This window comes from Xenopus tropicalis, chromosome 1 (assembly GCF_000004195.4).
Source record: "Xenopus tropicalis strain Nigerian chromosome 1, UCB_Xtro_10.0, whole genome shotgun sequence".
Lineage (NCBI taxonomy): Eukaryota > Metazoa > Chordata > Amphibia > Anura > Pipidae > Xenopus > Xenopus tropicalis.
Genome location: NC_030677.2, coordinates 83,900,005 through 83,922,421, shown reverse-complemented (window position 1 = coordinate 83,922,421; position 22,417 = coordinate 83,900,005). Strand labels below are relative to the sequence as shown.

The 22,417-nt window shown below is 38.1% G+C and overlaps 1 protein-coding gene across 6 annotated transcripts in view; it reads left to right on the top strand.

Annotated features, from left to right (window-relative positions):
* rbpms (RNA binding protein with multiple splicing) overlaps window positions 1-22,417 on the top strand; it is a 135,800-nt gene that overhangs the window by 41,857 nt on the left and 71,526 nt on the right. For all 6 annotated transcript variants that reach the window (XR_004221349.1, NM_001171852.1, XM_031897024.1 and 3 more), the window contains 3 exon segments: window positions 16,800-16,877; window positions 18,149-18,187; window positions 21,088-21,150. Coding sequence is in view for 5 of the 6 variants with exons in the window: in NM_001171852.1 (NP_001165323.1) it covers window positions 16,800-16,877; window positions 18,149-18,187; window positions 21,088-21,150 (180 nt within the window). In the remaining variant the exon portion in view is untranslated.

The following is a 22,417-nucleotide window of genomic DNA, read 5'->3' as shown; positions in this document are numbered from 1 at the left end:
TCTGAGAGGAATTTGTTCATTGTTTCATATATATCCTATTAAAATCAATAAACATTTTGTTTTCTAGACAAAAATATAATACCAGAATTGCTACAGGTATGGCAAATAGATTAGAAAAATCACCTGAAAAGCTCAGAGCCTTAGTTTACTCCATTTCTGTGGCAGCTCCCACCTAGCCTTTTCTTTCATTTAGTAACTACAACTTTCCTGTTAGCAATGACCCCTGAGATTGCTTTAGGTTTGGTCTACTTAAAGAGACAGTATTCACCTAAAAACATGTTTGGTAAAAATGAGCATATTAAACAGGACTTGTTTTGAAATTACATTCTGTTCATTTTTAAAAACCAGGCAATGTTCACTGAATTGTCCTTTAAAAACAGGACAGCTTGTTAAGAGCTCCCTATCTACCTTTAAACAAACAAACCTCTCCCTTCTCTAAGCAGCAGCCTTTAAATTGCTTATTATCAAGGGCTTCTAACTGGACCGGTAATTAGTTTTATCAACTCCTTTAAAGTTCTTTGGGAACGGAAGTAACAGGAAGTAGAAACTGTAACCATAGATACTTCTTACAGGGCTGTATTTGATAACACGGCGCCCGAGGCCGCCCCCTTTCTCCACCCGTATGCATGTGCACGCGCAACCACTTAACTCACATACGGAGCAGTGGGGAGAGTAAGCGCCAAAGTTTCCATGAGTCCGGTCCCCATAGCTCTGTATATGTGAGCAAAGTTTCATTGCGGTTTGGGCAGCATACCACTCTTAAATTTGTGCCGTCCTAGGCATGGGCCTTTGTGGCCTCGCCACAAATCCAGGCCTGTTCTTAATTTAACCAAAAGGCAAAAATTATTCTAAGCCCTGTTCATTCGTCGGTGGGATGGCATACATAGTTACATAGTTACATAGGGTTGAAAAAAGACCAGTGTCCATCAAGTTCAACCCATCCAAGTAAACCCAGCACACTTAACCCACACCTACCAATCTATACACTCACATACATACACTATATATACAACCACTAGTACTAACTGTAGATATTAGTATCACAATAGCCTTGGATATTCTGATTGATCAAGAACTCATCCAGGCCCCTCTTAAAGGCATTAACAGAATCTGCCATTACCACATCACTAGGAAGGGCATTCCACAACCTCACTGCCCTCACCGTGAAAAACCACCTACGCTGCTTCAAATGGAAGCTCCGTTCCTCTAATCTAAAGGGGTGACCTCTGGTGCGCTGATTGTTTTTATGGGAAAAAAGAACATCCCCCAACTGCCTATAATCCCCTCTAATGTACTTGTACAGAGTAATCATGTCCCCTCGCAAGCGCCTCTTTTCCAGAGAAAACAACCCCAACCTCGACAGTCTCACCTCATAGTTTAAATCTTCCATCCCCTTAACCAGTTTAGTTGCACGTCTCTGCACTTTCTCCAGCTCATTAATATCCTTCTTAAGGACTGGAGCCCAAAACTGCACTGCATACTCAAGGTGAGGCCTTACCAGGGACCTATAAAGGGGCAAAATTATGTTCTCATCCCTTGAGTCAATGCCCTTTATTATACAAGACAGCACTTTATTTGCTTTAGTAGCCACAGAATGACACTGCCTGGCATTAGACAACTTGTTATCAACAAAAACCCCTAGATCCTTCTCCATTAAGGAAACCCCCAACACACTACCATTCAGTAGATAGTTTGCGTTTATATTATTTCTACCAAAGTGCATAACTTTGCACTTATCAACATTGAACCTCATTTTCCAGTTTGCTGCCCAGTTATCTAATTTTGTCAAATCGCTCTGCAAAGCGGCAGCATCCTGCATGGAACTTATAGTTTTGCACAATTTAGTGTCATCAGCAAAAATAGAAACAGTACTGTCTATGCCCACCTCCAGGTCATTAATAAACAAGTTAAAAAGCAAAGGCCTGACCCCTGCGGTACTCCACTAACCACACTGGTCCAATTAGAAAATGTTCCATTTACAACCACTCTTTGTACTCTATCCTTCAGCCAGTTCTCTATCCAATTACAAATATTATGTTCTAGGCCAATATTCCTTAATTTGATCATTAACCTTCTGTGAGGTACTGTATCAAACGCTTTAAGTCCAAGTAGATGACATCAACTGCCATTCCAGCATCAAGGTTCCTGCTCACCTCCTCATAAAAGGCGACTAAATTAGTCTGGCAAGATCTGTTACGCATAAAACCATGCTGGCACAAACTAATAGTATTGTGAACTGCAATGTATTCAAGTACCCTATCCCTTATTACCCCTTCCAAAAGTTTTCCTACTACTGATGTCAGACTAACAGGCCTATAGTTTTCAGGCTGACAACGGGATCCCTTTTTAAATAACGGCACCACATTAGCAATCCGCCAGTCTCTTGGCACCATGCCAGACCTCAATGAATCCTGAAAAATTAAGTGAAGAGGTTTGGCAATCACAGCGCTCAGCTCATTTAATACCCTGGGATGAATCCCATCCGGCCCTGGACCTTTGTTTACCTTTACATGTTCAAGTCTCTTTTGAATTTCCTCCCGAGTGACCCATGCGCCAGTAGCTAAATTACTAGAACTGGGCATATTACAAGGGAAGCCTTCATTATCTGGCTCCTCAGATGTATAGACAGATGAAAAATAAGAGTTCAAAATTTCAGCTTTTTCCCCATTCTCATCAACCAACTTACCCCCCCGTCATAATAAAGTTCCCACCCCTTCTTGCTTCATTTTTTTACTATTCACATAATTAAAAAATAATTTAGGATTCTTTTTACTCCTAGCAGCAATATCCCTTTCCATTTCTATTTTAGCTTGCTTGATAGCTTTTTTGCATGCTTTATTTGCTTCCTTGTACCTGATGAAAGTTTCTGCTGTCCCAGCTAACTTGAATGCCCTAAAAGCACGTTTTTTCTTACCAACCTCGACAATAACACTTTTATTCAGCCATAAAGGTTTTGCTTTGCGATGCCTCTCCTTGCTTACAAGGGGGATATACTGTTGTGTATACCTACAAAGCAATGTTTTAAAGATGTTCCATTTTCCTTCTGTGTCTAACCCCATGACAAGCCTTTCCCAGTTGACACATTGCAGAGATGCCCTTATACTGGCAAAGTCTGCACATCTAAAATTGAGCGTATTAGTTACTCCCTTATAGCGCTGTCTCTGCAGCATTATCTCAAAGGAGACCATGTTGTGATCACTGTTCCCCAAATGCTCACCCACACAAATGTTAGAGATGAGTTCATTATTATTAGAAATCACCAGGTCCAAAATAGCGTCATTCCTAGTGGGTTCTTGAACTGCCTGAAATAAAAAGTTGTCATTTAGCATATTTACAAACCTACTAGCTTTTTCTGACTTAGCCACCCCATTACTCCAGTCAATGTCCGGATAATTAAAGTCCCCCATAACAACAACTTGACCTAGTTTTGAAGCCTCCTCCATTTGCAACAATAGCTGGGCCTCATCCCCCTCATCTATACGGGGTGGTTTATAGCATACACCAATGATCATTTTCTTTGTGACCTTCAGCCCTACAGAAATTTCTACCCAAAGAGATTCGACGTTTTCATTGGTAATGTCTTTATTACATGGCTTTAAGTCTGACTTTACGTAAAGACAAACCCCTCCACCCTTTTTAATCTCTCTGTCCCTCCTAAAAAGTGTATAACCATTTAAATTTGCAGCCCAGTCGCATTTATCATCCCACCAGGTCTCAGTGATACCTATTAAATCATAATTTTCAATACATGCAATAGCTTGCAGCTCCCCTAATTTACCAGACAAGCTACGCGCATTAGCCAGCATGCAGCGTGATTTCAGTGAAATTGCGGAAGTTGCCTTGAGAGGAAACTTCCGCGATTTCATTGAAATCGCGCTGCCGCGTATGCCATCCCACCGGTGATTTACATTTTCGCCGGTGGGATGGCATTTCGGGGAGATTAGTCGCCCGCGAACAGGGAGATTTGTGGGGGGCCCTAAAAAAAAGGGGGGGTTATACTGTCGCCTTAAACAAAAGGAAGCCTAGAAATTTGATGCATCCAAAATTACTAATTATGGTCACATTATCCTTTTATCATTTTATGTTATTTGTCTCTCTAAATTATGTATTGCAGTATGTGCATGTTTTAAAGCAAATGGTCTCGATGGGTCAGTATTATAATAATTGTGTTTTATTTTTGTATATTTCATATTTAAGTTGTAAAGTATTTGCCATTGATGCTAATTCCAGCACAAAGAAGAACATGTTCTTTTAAATTAATTGATGTTAATCTTGCCTCCCTGTGCGTCAAGGCTGAGGGCTCTTTATCTAGAATCAGCACGGGATGTTCTTGAAATAATTATGGACACAAGTAAATGTAAAAACATAAGAAAAGTGACTGAACAACAAGTACAACAATGTAGTATCTACATGCAAAAGAGTTTATTTACCTGTCATAAACTGTAAAATCAACAGGGCTGGCTGTCAAGTACCTGACTTCACAGGTACTTAACACAATAGATTGTAAACCATACTTACTAATATAGCATGTATTACTATGAACAGAAATTCAGCCACTACCCTGGGAATGTGTCAGTTACACCGGTTATTGGCAGGGATATTTTTAGTATGTTTTATTTTCATGGTGTCTTCTATTGTACAGGTACTGATTCTTAGGTTTAAATGGTTCCCTCAGTATTATTTTTCTGTCAGATATGAAACAATTGGCATATCCATACTGGAAAACAAAAGTTTAAGTTGATATATTCTGTGCTGGTTAAAACAAGCACACTAATGTACTGTAGTGTTTATTAACTGTGATTATGACCAGCCATTTGTAAGCCAGAAATCTTAAGTTATGATAAGAAACGCTTTCTAAAGAAAGAGACAAATATTACCATAAAAGGAAGAGTTTAGCTAGCTGTGGCTTTCTACAGTAATTAGGCTTTCATTTTAAAAGGATTTGTAAAGTATAGGATATTTTTAAGCAATCCTTACAGCAAGGCTGCTTAGAACTGATCTATTCATCCATTTTAATTGGTAATTACAGTGACTATGAATTGGGATACTAAATATAATATATGTTTTTATATATGTTTAATTTAAAAGTTACTGCCTAGTAATGTAAGGTGTTTTACAGTTTAGGAGAGGGATCCCAATTACGGAAAGACCCCTAATCCGGAAAACCCCAGGTGTCGAGCATTCTGGATAACGGGTCCCATACCTGTAAATGCAACACAAAGTGACTTACAGTGATTGTTATTGTTTTATCTCTTCTACTTTTCCAGGTGTGCCATATACCTTTTCCCAGGCATCATGTGAGTTGTTAGAGAATATATGCTTGGATAAGTGATAACAGAGGGTAATGGAAGTCAAAGATTAGCAGTAATTGGAGGGTTACTGGTTTAAAATACTTTAGATTCCCTTAGCAGAATTTTATAACCTTATCCATATATAACCTTAACCATATTAAGTCTGGGTGTGAGCCTTGTGATTCCAGATATGGGGAGTCATTTATTAAACATCACAAAAGTTTTCTAGCCAGTTTGGATTTATTAATTTATGTTCCTTGCCGTAACATGGAAAAATAATTTGTCAGTTCTCTCTGCATTTGATATACATTCACTTTCTATGTGATGTATCAGCCCCTTGATTTAGAATTCATCACAAATTTTGTTTTATGAATACTGTCTGTTTTAAGAGTTTAAATTTCAATGTATTAAAAGTAATCATTTAGACCCACTCTATTTAGAATGGTGTACCATTCTTGGTTTCCAGATTCCCTGCTTTAAAGGGACACAGACACATCTGCGATAGTAAGACATTTTGGGACCGATTCACTAAAGTCCGAAATAAGGAGTGCTATTTATAGCATGCGTTAAAAATCTTATCACTTCTTATTTTTCGCTCGATTCACTAAAAGGACACTTGTCATAATTAAGAAGCGATGTTCTTGGCGTTATTTATCTTGCGACGACATATTTTCAAGCAACGTGCTGCGTAATATGTTGTGTGCTGCGTAATATATTGCTTGAAAATATGTAGTCGCAAGATAAATAACGCCAAGAACATCACTTCTTAATTATGACAAGTGTCCTTTTAGTGAATCGAGCGAAAAATAAGAAGTGATAAGATTTTTAACGCATGCTATAAATAGCACTCCTTATTTCGGACTTTAGTGATTTGGGCCCTTTGCCTTTTAACTGTGTATCTAGCAGTTTGCAGAGTTTATAAAGTTATACATTTTCTCAATGTGTAGTAACATTTTGCCTGATTTTTTCAACGAGGCCTCTAGGCCTACGTTTTCAAAATATCTCTGTTAATACCTACAGATCTGTGTAGATGTCAATGGCAATTTTTTTCTGCAAGATATGGCATTTTATTTCATTCTACTGACAGAAATTAGTGTGCAGCATGGGGGATACTGCATATTGAACTAGACTGGATGATTCAGTTAAATAAACAAGAGCAGCTTCAAATAAAATATTAATGTTCGGAGTTTGCAAATCTAGCCAATAGCTAATACAACAAGCCAGAAAAGACAGATGCTTCCATGGACCATGTGTTTTATCATTGCGGAATTTAACGTTTTTGAATATTTACTTTGGTAATATGCAAATATAAACAACAAACATATAAGTTCTTGTGTCAAGTATTTATATCTTCAGGTTTCTTTCAGATCATGTTTTATAGAATAGAATATTTATCACAGTCTTTCAGCATTTCCTTCATGTCTTTTGGCTATGGAAAATGCTGTGTACATTTGTAAAAGTGTATCAAGCAATATTTATGCCAAGTGTCATTTTCAGCAAAGTCATGCAAGGTTTCCAACCAGTATTCTTTAAACAAGACAGAACACGTATTAAAACATAATTTATTTAGTTAGCTAGGGAAAAGATATGAAATGTACAAAGGAAATTAGCATGAAAAGGGTTTGCTCTTTATGTGGGTTACTTTATGTCCTTCTATAAAATAAGATCTGCTTGTGAATGGGCCTCTGTACTTCAGAAACAAGGTGTTTGAGGCTTCACAGGCTTGTTTTAAATTTTTTAGTGAATCATTTACAGGTGGCCTGTAACATGCCCTTTATCAGATTTGACAGGAAATAGCACTGTACTTAAGCTTACCAGAGTTTATTTGTCATATTGGAAGTTCTAGCATGGTGAATTGGGCACAAGAATTAAAAATCAGCCAAAGTTGGGTAAAAAATTTAAAGAATTTTACACCAAAATGTACAACCCGGATTCCAAAAAAGTTGGGACACTAAACAAATTGTGAATAAAAACTGAACGCAATGATGTGGAGGTGCCAACTTCTAATATTTTAAGGGAAAAAGATGTTGATTCAGAATTTCATGGTGTCAACAAATCCCAAAAAAGTTGGGACAAGGCCATTTTCACCACTGTGTGGCATCTCCCCTTCTTCTTACAACACTCAACAGACATCTGGGGACCGAGGAGACCAGTTTCTCAAGTTTAGGAATAGGAATGCTCTCCCATTCTTGTCTAATACAGGCCTCTAACTGTTCAATCGTCTTGGGCCTTCTTTGTCGCACCTTCCTCTTTATGATGCGCCAAATGTTCTCTATAGGTGAAAGATCTGGACTGCAGACTGGCCATTTCAGTACCCGGATCCTTTTCCTACGCAGCCATGATGTTGTGATTGATGCAGAATGTGGTCTGGCATTATCTTGTTGAAAAATGCAGGGTCTTCCCTGAAAGAGATGACGTCTGGATGGGAGCATATGTTGTTCTAGAACCTGAATATATTTTTCTGCATTGATGCTGCCTTTACAGACATGCAAGCTACCCATGCCACACGCAATCATGCAACCCCATACCATCAGAGATGCAGGCTTCTTAACTGAGCGTTGATAACAACTTGGGTTGTCCTTGTCCTCTTTGGTCCGGATGACATGGCATCCCAGATTTCCAAAAAGAACTTCGAATCGTGACTCGTCTGACCACAGAACAGTCTTCCATTTTGCCACACTCCATTTTAAATGATCCCTGGCCCAGTGAAAACGCCTGAGCTTGTGGATCTTGCTTAGAAATGGGTTCTTCTTTGCACTGTAGAGTTTCAGCTGGCAATGGCGGATGGCACGGTGGATTGTGTTCACTGACAATGGTTTCTGGAAGTATTCCTGAGCCCATTCTGTGATTTCCTTTACAGTAGCATTCCTGTTTGTGGTGCAGTGTCGTTTAAGGGCCCGGAGATCACGGGCATCCAGTATGGTTTTACGGCCTTGACCCTTACGCACAGAGATTGTTCCAGATTCTCTGAATCTTCGGATGATGTTATGCACAGTTGATGATGATAGATGCAAAATATTTGCAATTTTTTGCTGGGTAACACCTTTCTGATATTGCTCCACTATCTTTCTGCGCAACATTGTGGGAATTGGTGATCCTCTACCCATCTTGGCTTCTGAGAGACACTGCCACTTTGAGAAGCTCTTTTTATACCCAATCATGTTGCCAATTGACAAAATTAGTGTTATTTGGTCTTCCAGCTCTTCGTTATGCTCAAATTTACTTTTTCCAGCCTTTTATTGCTACTTGTCCCAACTTTTTTGGGATTTGTTGACACCATGAAATTCTGAATCAACATATTTTTCCCTTAAAATGGTACATTTACAACTTTTGTTCCGTGATTTATGTTCTATTCTCAATAAAATATTAGAAGTTGGCAACTCCACATCATTGCGTTCAGTTTTTATTCACAATTTGTTTAGTGTCCCAACTTTTTTGGAATCCGGTTTGTATTTATACCATATAGCGGTGTGTAATATTTTATACACAAATTTAGCTCGAAAAGCGACATTAACTTTGTGAGGGAAACGCTATGCATTTCTTTTAGTAGGTGTATTTCCTGGTACTCAAATGATTAGTGATGCTAGGGGACCAATCACACCTGATTGAGGTTTTGGTCTGGTCTGTACATCCCTACCAGTGATTATCTCTGCATCATTTGTGGCAAAATAAAAGAAATATTTTCTTGCTTCATGGCATGGATTTTATAAAAAAATTCAAAATAAGTCAATCAATGCCAGTGTCAATATCCAGGTGAATGTGGCAGACTGATACCACAGAATTTTTTTAAAGTTTAAAATGTGGTAATGATGTATTTTTTTTTTGTTAATCTGGTTTTTGCTTTTTTTTTACAAAATAGCAATTGCATGCTGATTCAATTTTCAAATTGACCATTTTGTCATACTAGTCACTTTTTTCTGAGACCAAGCATCCCATTTAAAAAGATTTTATACACTGTTGCTCAACAAACTTTACCCTAATATCACCAAAGTACAAATACTGTTGTGCTACATTCCCACATATTTTCAAGGGTTAATACATGCTGAGAGCTGTAGTCCAACAACATCAATATTATGTTCTTAAAGTAAGACTTTGCAATAAGACTATTTCCAAGCTGTCCTGTGCCTGCAGTCATAATGGTGCAAAAGTCATATAGTGAGATTTCTTCCTGCTGTTTGCACACTCAGCCTCCTGTTCTTTTTTCTCTTATGTTTTCCAGTGCAGCCTAAAGTATGTGCTGCTCCTACAGGGTCAGCTCAGGTCTTTTGTTACATTAGTTCTTACTTGCAGCCAATCCCCTGCCAGGAATTCTACTAGAATGCTCAGGACCTGGGTATTTTTAGAAGAGGTCTTCCTGTAATTTGGATATCCATCCCTTAATGCTATGAAAAATAATTAGAAATGAACTAAACTGAATAGATTTTTTTTACTCCAATAAGGATCAATTAAATGTTAGTTGGGATTTATTATTACAGAGTAAAGGAAATAATTTGTAAAAATTTTAATTAATTAAATGGTGTCTATAGGAGATTGCCTTCCAGTAATTTGGAACTTCTGGGATAATCAGTTTCTGAATAATGGATCCCATACCTCTACTCACGTGCAATTGATCCATTAACTAAATGCAGCTAATCCTCACATCCAGTATATTTTAATTGTGACAAGGTGGAAGTATTTGGTTAATATGGTGTATGAGACAGGGAACAGTTGTTCTGCCTTTAGTGCTGCATTGTGTTACAATTATAGCACATGACCAGTGCAGCAGACCCTGAAGGGAAGCTCACGCAACAGGGGGTTCCAGTCTGCAGGGTGTGCTGTATCATGGTATAATCATGGGGTAGGAGGGACTGTTTGTGCCTGGCCCCTTTTTTTTGAAGGGGTGCCCAGCACGCCCAAGTTAGGCTACTGTATTTAACACATAAACACATAATAAATTCTGTATTCAGAGTTTTTCAGATTTTTGTTGTATTTTGTTTCCCCTAGAGTCGCAAACACAACTCTCACACTGTCTATATACTTTCATTCTCAGACTCAGTCCTGTGTACTTGCAAGGCCAAATGTCCTTTTAACTTTTCAAAATTGCACAACTCCTTTAGACTTTTCTTTAGACAGTGACAACATTTTTAATTATGTGACCTCTTACCAAATATGTGCCTTCTTCTTTCTCTCAAAAATTATTTGTAACCCATGTGATGAAATGCCTGCAATATGATTCCATGGGAGAGATTTTTCCATAAAGAAGTTGGCTTTATTAGATCTTGTGAAATAGAACTGTCAGAGAAAGTATTTATTCAGCTAAGAATTTGCAATGGCCTGTTTTCTACTGATGCCATAAATATATATATATACATACACTTATAAACTTGAAGTTAGCCAGCACTCACGTCAAAAGGCAAGTCGTTGCCTGGGTGCAGTATCAAAACTGGAGAATAAAGTACTCACAGGTGTTATAGAAAAAAAATGTCTTTATTAAAAATGGACTAACGATTCGGCTAGCAATCTAGCCTTTCTCAAAGTGACAAACAACAAAGCCAGATAAGCCCTAAATGATGGGAAAGTAAGGGGGACTGACATCATGAGGACGTCACTTCAGTCAGACAAGACATACTTCATAGTGTACAAACATATTGCCCCCCCATAAAGGCACAAAATAAACACCAAATAATGTACAAAAGTAAAGGGGAGCAAAATAGAATACTAAATAAGATGCAATAAATGTAACAAGTGTTCTCTCGTGCATCAATACATACTGGAAACAATGTATACGTTGGCATTGGTTGCCGGTGTTTCCCACCAGCAACACGAGTGGTTGCTATGCATGCAGTGCCTAGTAATGGCACACAGTTTGGCTCTTTACAGATGCTGTTTATCTTTTTTTTAAACTGATTGACATACAGACAGATACAGATAGCAAAATATTACTGTTTTTATTGTATAAGGAGTTAAACTTAAAAAAAAATTAATAAAACAACTTATAGACATACTGTATATATTTTGGCACTATTACCCATAATATCATTATAGGACTATCAGGAATGAATTATTGGGATTATGTGAGCTGACCCTGAAGCTGTAACTCTGCAATCCCTTTTGTTTTGGATTACATCAGTGATTACTTCATTGCATTAAATATCCGATGACAGGTAGATAACTATATTATTAATCACTGTTAAGGCTCTAGCTGTTTCAGCAGCACGAGTGTGTCTCCTATACTGGACTTAGTACCTCTTCCCGTAGGATCTAAAGAAATGAATCCTTTCTTTAAAAGAAAAGGAGGGTTATTGTTATCAGGGACGGAACTAGAGGGAGGCAGAAGAGGTACCTGCCTAGGATGCAACAGTGAAGGGATGCTAGGCAGGTACCGCTATTGCCAACCCCTAGTCTGGGATCTCTTACCCACACCGCTGATTTCCTGCACTCCCCCCTCTGCATGTCCTGTGCAATCTATACTCGCTGCACTTTAGGGGGAAGCAGCAGTGGGGGCACAGGGGGGCCCTAGGCGACCCGCCCTGCTTTGCCCAACTCTGATTGCTATGTCTTTCTCCTTTCAAATTTCAGATGTGATCATCATTTCAGACGTCCATAATTGGAAATGTACAACATAATTGCGCAATATTATCCCAAGAAATCAGAAGCTTAAAAATAGCTTTACTTGTAGCCAAAAACATAGGCTCACTTCCCTTGAGTATACAATCACAAAAAAGAGGCTTAAGTTTTTATTTTAGTTATTTATTTTAATTTTAGAGAAGGGATCATATAGTGTCTCATTACAGAAACATTACATCTCTTTTCTTACTTTCCATACAAACCAATATCCATAAAGCAACTCCATGTACTGGGTAGACATACCAAATCTATCATAGTTACATAGTTACAACCCTTAAAAGTAAACCCAGCACACACAAACCTATACTAACCTATCTATACACTTACATACATGAATCATATATACCAACATCAATACTAACTGTAGATGTTAGTATCACAATAGCCTTGGAAACTATGCTAGTTCAGGAAATCATCCAAGCCCCTCTTAAAGGCATTAAAGGAACAGTAACACCAAAAAATTAAAGAGTTGTAAAGTAAAAGAAATATAATGTGCTGTTGCCCTGCATTGGTAAAAGTTGTGTGTTTGCTACAGTAACACTACTATAGTTTATATAAATAAGCTGCTGTGTAGCCATGGGGGCAGCCATTCAAGCTGGAAAAAAGGAGAAAGGCACAGGTTACATAGCATATAACGGATAAGCTCTGTAGAATACAATAGTGTTTTATCTGTTATCTGCTAAGTGCCTGTGCCTTTTCTGCTTTGAATGGCTGCCCCCATGGCTACACAGCTGCATTCTTTATATAAACCATAGTAGTGTTTCTGAGGCAAATACACCAGTTGTACCAGTGCAGGGCAACAGTACATTATATTGGAATTTCTTTTATACACTTGAATTTTTTGGTGTTACTGTTCCTTTAACAGAATCTGACATCACAACATCACTAGGAAGGGTATTCTACAACCTCACTGCCCTCACCGTAAAAACCATCTACACTGCTTCAAATGAAAGTTCCATTCCTCTAATCCAAAGTTGTGATCTCTGGTGCGCTGATCATTTTTATGAGAAAAAAGCATACTCCCTATCTGCCTATAATCCACTCTAATGTACCTGTACAGAGTAATCATGTCCCCTTGTAAGAGCCTTTTTTCCAGAGAAAACAACCCCAACCTCGACAGTCTAACCTCATAGTTTAAATCTCCCATCCCCTTTACCAGTTTAGTTGCACGTCTCTGCACTCTCTCCAGCTCATTAATATCCTTCTTAAGGACTGGAGCCCAAAACTGCTCTGCATACTCAAGGCATATAAAGAGCCAAAATTATGTTTTCATCCCTTAAGTCAATTACTTTTTTTTATACAAGATAGCACTTTATTTGCTTTAGTAGCCACAGAATGACACTGCCTGGAATTAGACAACTTGTTATCTACAAAAATCCCCAGATCCTTTTCAATAAGGATGCCCCCAACACACTACAATATAGTATATAACGCATGTTTATATTATTTCTAACAAAACTTTGCACTTCAAAAAATTGTCAACATTGAACCTCATTTTCCATTTTTTTTGCACAGTTTTCCAGTTTTGTTATACCATGTAGCATCTTAATCCAGAGAATTTTAGAGAAATAAAAATAAAATATTGGGATTACTTCCTAAAGGCACACAGAATATTATCCTAGACTTACTTTTTTTACCTCAAATGGGTTACCGTATATACTCGAGTATAAGCCAAGTTTTCCAGCACTCAAAATGTGCTTAAAAAGGAATCCTCGGCTTATACTCGAGTCAAGTATTACGGCCCCCCACCGTGTGTTGCCCGAGCACTGTCACTCTCAATCCTACCAACTAGTGCCTGCGTGCCTACGGCGGTACTAGTTGGTAGGATTGAGAGTGAGCGTGCTCGGGCGACGCATCTGTTACATAAATATAAGTTTAGTGGAGTCATGAAAAACCTTACCATACACGCCCTGTACCATACAATATGGCTTTTCACGCCAAAGCAGCATTTTTCATAAACATTAGTGTCCCTAATAAATGTCAGTTTCTCTCATTGCAAAAGAGTAACAGAGAGGAGGTTCTATTTGCTTAAACATGTGAAACAGATGCACTATTCACAGAATATGTGATATCTGACACAGAGTTTGATGTTCCCTTTAAGCTCTTCTGCATGCACTTTCACCCGACATGCGCGGTTGCTGAAAACCTTGCAAAACCTCGTTTTGAGTAAGTTGCCTGTTTCTTTGCGTATGGTTCTGTATAATTTAACATGTAAATATCTTTGTTTCTATCTTTGAGAGCTTTAATATACTGTAGAACTCTCAGTATCATTCCTGTTACCTACACACTTTTTGTGAGTGTCCTTTTATTAAATAATTTGATTATTGAAACTTAGCAGTAGCGGCTGCATTTCCCACCCTAGGCTTATACTCGAATCAATAAGTTTTTCCAGTTTTCTTAGGTAAAATTAGGTACCTCGGCTTATATTCGGATCGGCTTATACTTGAGTATATACGGTAATCATATCACTGTTAGAATCTGACTTCCAGACCTAATTGAACAAGCAAAACCTTTAAAGTTTTAGAGATTAGGCAGTTTTTCCATTGGGTAGTTGACCTATCATCTTATGTCCCACTTTCCCAAAGGGCCCTTTTCTAAACAAGTTACAAAATTAAGTCACACTGTGTTGCACTTGGTGCTTTATTTCCAAGGAGAAGGAAAGGTAAAAAGGCAAGCTTTATCTATATAAATACAGCCATAAGCACTCACAGAAACGCTACTCTGAGTTCTCTGTCAAAAGAAACAGGATTTCATGTCTCTTTGTTTTCCTGTGCCAGAGTATGCACTGCTCTCTCCTCTCTCCCCTCTTCTGCTCCCTGCTCCCTCAAGAATGCTCCCTAAAGAACTCCCCCCTTAGGAATGTGTGATCTGAGCAATCAGCAGGAAGCTTCCTCATAGATTTACAAACTAGGCATGTAAACCGGTCTTGGTCTTGGTGCAGGAGTGAGGCATTATGGGAATTTTCTTCAGAGGTCAGCGTTTTTTTTTCCTTTGAAGCTTCTGAACAGGAGAAATATGGGATTTAAGGGCACTATTGAGAGAACTGAAGGTATGCCTACAGCTTGAGATTAACTCTTTATTAGCCTTTCCTTCTCCTTTAAGGTTACTGTACCGTAGTATACATTTTGCCCTTCCCTACAGAGATTTACTTTTCCCTACTTAAGGTGGGCAATATCGGGCTAATCCCATAGTTTGGCACTAGAGATACAAACAATAAGAGTTGATTCCCTTGATTTATTTTCTTGACTGCCCTCCATGTTCTACCCTATCAGAATTTGTATCTGTGCTATTAAGCCAGCAGTTCTGGATGTATACGTGATCAGAAAGACATTAATGAGTACTTTCTCTCGCCCATATTTTTATTGAAGGTTAAATCCTTTCATTTTTGGTTTTAGGGCAATTCTTTAGCATAAGCCATGTGAATACCTTTTGATTTAAGAAGGCTTTCACCGCATGGGTAAATAAATGGTAGATGATAACTACAGGTTTATAAGATTAGTAAAATAATGAAAACCTCTGTAGGAGGTTGTTAGATATCCTGAATGACTTCAAATTTTTTGAGACGTCAAACATTCTATGCTTACAGTAAATTATTTAGAAATTTGAACCAGGAAAATTTTTAGTTTGTTATTTAGAGGTCTGAAACCAATGCCAGTAGTTAGGGGTATGAAACAGGTGAGCTACAATATTTTAAATAAAAGCTCCTGTGAAAGTTTTTTACTTGTCCTTTAGACTTATAAAGTATTACTTTGAAGCCGTATATTGTAGAAACTATTTTCTACTATTTTCAGTACTTTATATTTTTGTGCTTTATGTGTATGTGTGTTCTGATATTAACGAATTAAATTATTGGCTGAAATAGTGTTAGATTTGTGAAGCATATGTTGATACTGAATGCAGTCAACAAACTAGTAAATCATTGCTTAAGTTAAGTCTTCTCAAATAATTTGTGGCTGGTTATTCATTATGTTTTGAAGTGGTCCTGGAGGTCTGAAAAAGCAATTGTTGGCCTAGTCTGCTTAATAAGTAACCGATTGTTCCCTTGCCAGAGTCAGTAATGTCTTCTATATGCTTCCCATTCTTTTCCTCTCATCGTGTTGAAATTTGGAGTAGTCCCCGTAAAGTTAATAATTTCAGAGAAGGATTTAAGGATTCAAAACGTTATTGTTTTTTGTTTTAGGAAAAATACTGTTCATAACTCAAGGGTCCTGTTAGCCTTTTTAGGGGGAAGAGAGGAGATGAAAGATAAGAGTGCACCTGATCTTGTAAAGCTGTTAAATTTCTTTTTTGTAGTAGCTAAGTAAAGACAACCCCTATATGACCCTTCAGCCTTAGATCTGAGAAGAACATTTACACAAAGTGCTATTTATGTTTTTAAGTGATCTAACCATGTGAAGTGTGTTTTCTTTTCCTGCTTAATATATGATTAAGCTTTTTGTACACTTACATAGCTTTTCTGAAACAAAATATGATCTTATAGAAAACATATGAGAGGAGTGTATGAACTCCTCTCATACAGAAAGCATGCCATAGTACAGAAATATATCAGAAAATATCTTGCACCACGCTCTGATAGAACTAAACTGAAGCGAGGGGTGTAAATCTACAAACAGAACTCAGAAACAGTTCACCATTTACAACACTGTTTTTAACCTTTCTTATGATTAAAAGTTAAGTTTTATTTTATTGCAACTGAAATCCCACTTGACTGTTCGAGTCATGGTGCAATTAAACTGAGTTCTGTTTTGGAGCCCTTGCTCTCTGCTGACACCATAATACAGGTATAGACTCTATTATCTGGAAATCAGTTATCCAGAAATCTCTTTAAACATGCAAGTCTATAATAAGCTGACATCCTCAGTCTGTAATATCTAATGTTTGTTTTTTGTTTTTTCTTTTAAGGTGAGGACGCTTTTTGTCAGTGGCTTGCCTTTAGATATCAAACCTCGGGAACTCTACTTATTATTCCGACCATTTAAGGTATTGTACAACGCATTCATCAAAATAATGTTGCATGGGAAGTTAAAAAGAGCTATATCCATGTAGTAGTGTTACAAACAGAATGCAGTTAGATGAGTCAAATGTATAAAACTATTATTTAGTAATTTGTTGGTTTATGTTATGTTGCCTTGGGGGAGAATTGAGTAGAAATGCCTAGATGTTAGCCTATATATTCTTGGAACCATGGCTAAATGACCGATGCATTGATAAATTCTCTACATCTGTAACCTTATTGTAAGCTAAGGGGAGCCCTGTCCAAAGTTTACTTACTGGAACATAATTTTCAAAACACCTTGGTTTCTTATTGGATAACCACAGCTAGCCATTTTTTAAGAAGATTAGTTTATTTCATACAAAGTAAAAACATGAACATGAGTGAAACAACACAAAATAATCAAAAGTAAAGCTTGACCATTATTTTGTAAAATTAGGAGCATTTACAATGTTAGTATTGTTGCTAATGTTACTATTCTATAATGTCAAGCACAGAATAGTGTCTGTAGCTATTCCAGGTTACAAACACCTAAGTTGCACAAATATAATGCAATTATATAGGACACTCTGGTCAAATATACAACTCACAACCTTCAAAGCCCTTCATTCCTCTGCTCCTCACTACATCTCTTCTCTTGTGTCTCCATACGTTCCTGCCTGACTCCTCTGCTCTTCCCAGAACAACCTCTTGTTTGCACCTCACCAGTACTACTGCTGCTGTTTCCCAACACTTCAGCCTTGCTGCTCCTTATATTTGGAATGCCCTCCCCAAATTCGTCTGGAGAGAATCTTTCCTCTTCAGAACTGAATTCAAAGACTACCTCTTGGGTAACTCACATAACACCTGACTGGCACATAATTTGCAGTGTGACCCATTGTAACCTGCAGCACTTACTATCCTCCTATTTGTGTCTCAAGTTGTTCTCCCAGTTAGATTGTAAGCTCTGTGGTACCGGGACCTCCATCCCCTTGTCTCTTTGACACTTAGCTCTGTGAAATCCTTAATGCAACTGTACTTTGTATCTGTATTCATTATTGTACTTTGTATCTATATATCTATTATTGTAATGACCACCTGCTTGTTTATTAATTTATTGTTCTGCTGTACAGCACTGCATACATAAGTAGTTCTATATAAATAACAATATACATACATACATAAAAAAGTCATACATACATACATAAAAATAATAGTCTTTTTTTAACTAAACACGTATGTTTATTTATTAAATAATGCTGTTTTATTTTATTCCTAGGGGTATGAAGGTTCCTTAATAAAACTCACTTCAAAGCAGGTAAGAAAAATATTTTTTTTAGTATTCAGCCTTACCCTGCACATAGGGTTACCACTGTTTGTGGAAAAAATATCTGTCTTGCTATATGTTGCCTTTTTCATATAACATTCCTTCTAGGGCTCTTATTACATTTAAAGTTTTTTTTTTATAGGTGAAGTAAATGGTGTGGTCACATGAATACAAATACTTATTCTAGAAATCAGAAAAAAAGTGACAGCTTCAATTCAAATAAACCACCATTTAAAAAAATTAAACACACATATATCCAACACCGGGCAGAAGAAACTATTATTTTGTAGTATTAAAGGAGCTTAATTTAAATGACTAATAAAACGTGTGCCTGTTAATTTCAGGCTAATAAGGAGAATCATTTTATGAGCATGTAAATATGTGACTCCATCAGTCCTAGATATATAATATAGATTCTATTATTTGTGGACCTGCATGATACACTACTCTCATATGAATATTATAAAATATTTGCAATAAAAACTAATAGTAGATTAACGGATTCTCTGTCTTTGTGTAGTTAAAGTGAAACATATAGGGGGGGCCCACTTTGATCAAACAATTTTATCTGAATTGTATAATGTTGTCCTTGCAAAAGGTGTTATCTTTATACATCAACGAAGTCCATTATAAATAGAGCACTATTTTAGTGCCTGCACACAATTTCACTAACCACCCCAAATAACTGTAAATATACTGCTCAGGACAATGCACAAAAAACTGGTATGTCCTCATGTATTGTTGGTATTCAAGGAAAATTCATGGGGGAGTAATACTGCTTATAAAAATGTGTTTTATTTTTATGAGAAATGAAAAAAGGCAAATTCCTGTGTATATGCATTGTTAGTTATAAATAAGAATAAACAGTGTGTATTTACTTCCGCTATTAGGTATTCTTTTATCATTCAAGTACTGCAACAGAATTATATAAGGTTGCTATACCTGTAGGCAAGCTATCAAATATTTTACTACTGTGTCCCAGACAGAACATAGGAATAAGAAATAGGGAACCTCATTTCTCCTAACCTCCTGAAGCAGAAACAAAATCATGGCATCTTGATTAGATGCAGAGGGTTGCAAATGTGACATAATTCAAAAACATGAACATTTAGTAGTACTGTGCTTCTTAACCCCAATAGCCAAAAATCACCAACAGTGCAGGTTTCCAGCAGTCCTCACACAGTCGCAACATATTAAAGGAGAAGGAAAGGTAAAAACTAAGTAAGCTTTATCAGAAAGGTCTATCTAAATACAGCCATAAGCACTCACAGAAACGCTGCACCGAGTCCTCTGTCAAAAGGTTTGTTGTTTCTGTTTTCCTGAGCCAGCGACACACAGCTCTCTCCCCTCTCCTGCTCCCCCTTCTCAAGAATGCTAAGTACCAGTACCGCTGCTCCCTATACGCAGAGTACGCACTCTGCGTAGGGCACCAACTCCCAGGGGGGCACCCAGTACCGCCGCTCCCTACGCAGAGTACGCAGTCTGCGCACCAACATACCAAGTCATCGTCAGCAGCTCCTTCTCTCTTATGCGGCAGCGACAGGCCCTTTTATAAGGTTGCGCCCGTGCGTATGACGTCACACGTCAGCGACGAGGTGTAACCTTATAGAAGTGCCTGTTGCTGCGGCATAAGAGAGAAGGAGCCGCCGACGATGACTTGGTCTGTTGGGGGTACTTTCTATGGGGGAAATTGGGGGCACTGTGTGTGGGGGCTACTGTCTATGGGGGGTAATGTGTATGAGGCAATTGGGGGCACTGTTTATGGGGGCAATTGGGGCACTGTGTATGGGGGCACTTTCTATTGGGGGCACTTTTTATGGGGGCAATTGGGGCACTGTGTATGGGGGCACTTTCTATTGGGGGCACTTTCTATTGGGGGCACTTGAGGGCACTGTTTATGGGGGCAATTGGGGCACTGTGTATGGGGACACTTTCTATTGGGGGCACTGTTTATGGGGGCAATTGGGGCACTGTGTATGGGGGCACTGTTTATGAGGGCAATTGGGGCACTGTGTATGGGGGCACTTTCTATTGGGGGCAATTGAAGCACTGTGTATTGGGGCACTTGGGGGCACTGTTTATGGGGGCAATTGGGGCACTGTGTATGGGGGCACTTTCTATTGGGGGCACTGTGTGTGGGGGCTACTGTCTATGGGGGGTACTGTCTATGGGGAAATTGGGGGCACTGTTTATGGGGGCAATTGGGGCACTGTGTATGGGGGCACTTTCTATTGGGGGCACTATGTGTGGCGGCTACTGTCTATGGGGGGTACTGTCTATGGGGCAATTGGGGGCACTGTTTATGGGGGCAATTGGGGCACTGTGTATGGGGGCACTTTCTATTGGGGGCACTTCCGTAATATTTGGGGGAGGGGGCACAAAAGTAAATTTCTGCTTAGGGCACCCATTTGGCCAGCAGCGGCCCTGCTAAATACTCCTAAGGGGGGGCCCTTAGGGGGGATCTGAGCCAATCAGCAGGAAGCTTCCTCGTAGTCTTACAAACTGAGCATGTACACGGGTCTTGGTCTCGGTGCAGGAATGAGGCATTATGGGAACTTTTTTACAGAGCTCAGTGTTTTTTTTCCTATGAGGCTTCTGATCATCTGAATGGGAGAAATATGGGGAGACTTAAGGGCACTATTGAGAATTGAAGGTATGCCTGCAGCTTGAGATGTACTCTTTATTAGCCTTTCCTTCTCCTTTAAGCAGTAAAAGAAGGAATCATGACACGTTGCTTTGTGCTAATCCTTTTCTCATGGGTTGATGTAATGACATGCTAAAAACCAAAAGCAGTTAAGCAGGCCCCTGCTCTTTAGATCAGTTTAAAAGCTCAGGATCTTTAAATTGGTTTATTCTTCAAATACTTTAATGTTACTTTTCCTTCTGATCAGCCGGTAGGTTTCGTCAGTTTTGACAGTCGATCGGAAGCTGAAGCTGCCAAGAATGCATTAAATGTAAGTTGCATTTTTGTCACATCTGTACTAATACTGTAACAACAGTGTAATTATGACAGTGAAGTAAATATAATACTGGTAGGTTAATTTTAACTGAGATTTTTTTAAGAAAATTGTATTTTAAGATAAGATTTAATTTTTTTTATTTACTTTTGTGTCTGAGTTATTGACCTTTGTATTCTGCAGCTCCTATAACTAAAATTTCATTGGCTGGGTAATTGCTAGAAATAAGTCAATCTATAACATACTAACAGTTAATGTAAACATTAATGCCCCCTTAATTACCCTAAAAGACTTAAGTTGTAAGCTTTATGGGGCAGGGACCTCCTTCCTACTGTGTCTAATAGCACATGACACTTAGGGGCCCATTCATTAAACCACGATTGGAAAAAATTCGGAGTAACCATGATAATTTCTGATGTTCGAAAATGTCCCGAAAATTTTTTTCTTGGTTGTACGAATATATTGTGGCTGCGTTCCGAACGTTCATAAGTGGCGTGAAAATCTTTGAAACTTCAATGCATGATTTTGGAAGCCTTCCATCAATGGCAATCTACAGATCCAACCTGGTCAAAAGATAGTCACGATACCAAAGCTTGATTGAATTACGAAATGGTTTTTGCGAAAAATACGACTTTTTTTTGGAAGTTAGTGAAAACCTCAAAAAAGTTGTGGAATTTTAACGAAATTATTGTGGACATAACGAAAAAAAAATAATTTGTGGTTTCATGAATGGACCCCATAATCTGTGTATTTAGACTTGTAGACTTTAGTTGTATTTATTATAATATGTGTCCTCCTTGTGTGTACTGTTGTAGGATTGTACAGTGCTCTGTATTCTTGTAGGGCTTTATAAATAAAGTTATACATACATACCAAAGACTTAGCAATAATCAGAAGTTGGCTTACAGGGATTAGTAACTAGTAAATTCTGCAGTTTTTAAGATTTAAGTAGAGTTTAAGGTCATTGATCCCCCTTATTTTGTGTTTCTACTTCCGTTTTTATGTGACAAAAAGTCATGTGATTTTATGGATTCCTTTTTGGCCAGGAGCGTGGATTCGGCCGAATCCAAATCCTGCTGAAAAAGGCAGAATCCCAAACCAAATCCTGGATTCAGTGCATGCATTTGTTTTATACAGAAAGCTTCTATTTTAAGCAAATAATTCAAATTTTAAAACGTTATTTCCTGTAATAATAAACCAGTACCTTGTACTTGATGGTACCTTAGCTGCATGAATCCATATTGGTGGCAAAACAATTCTGTTG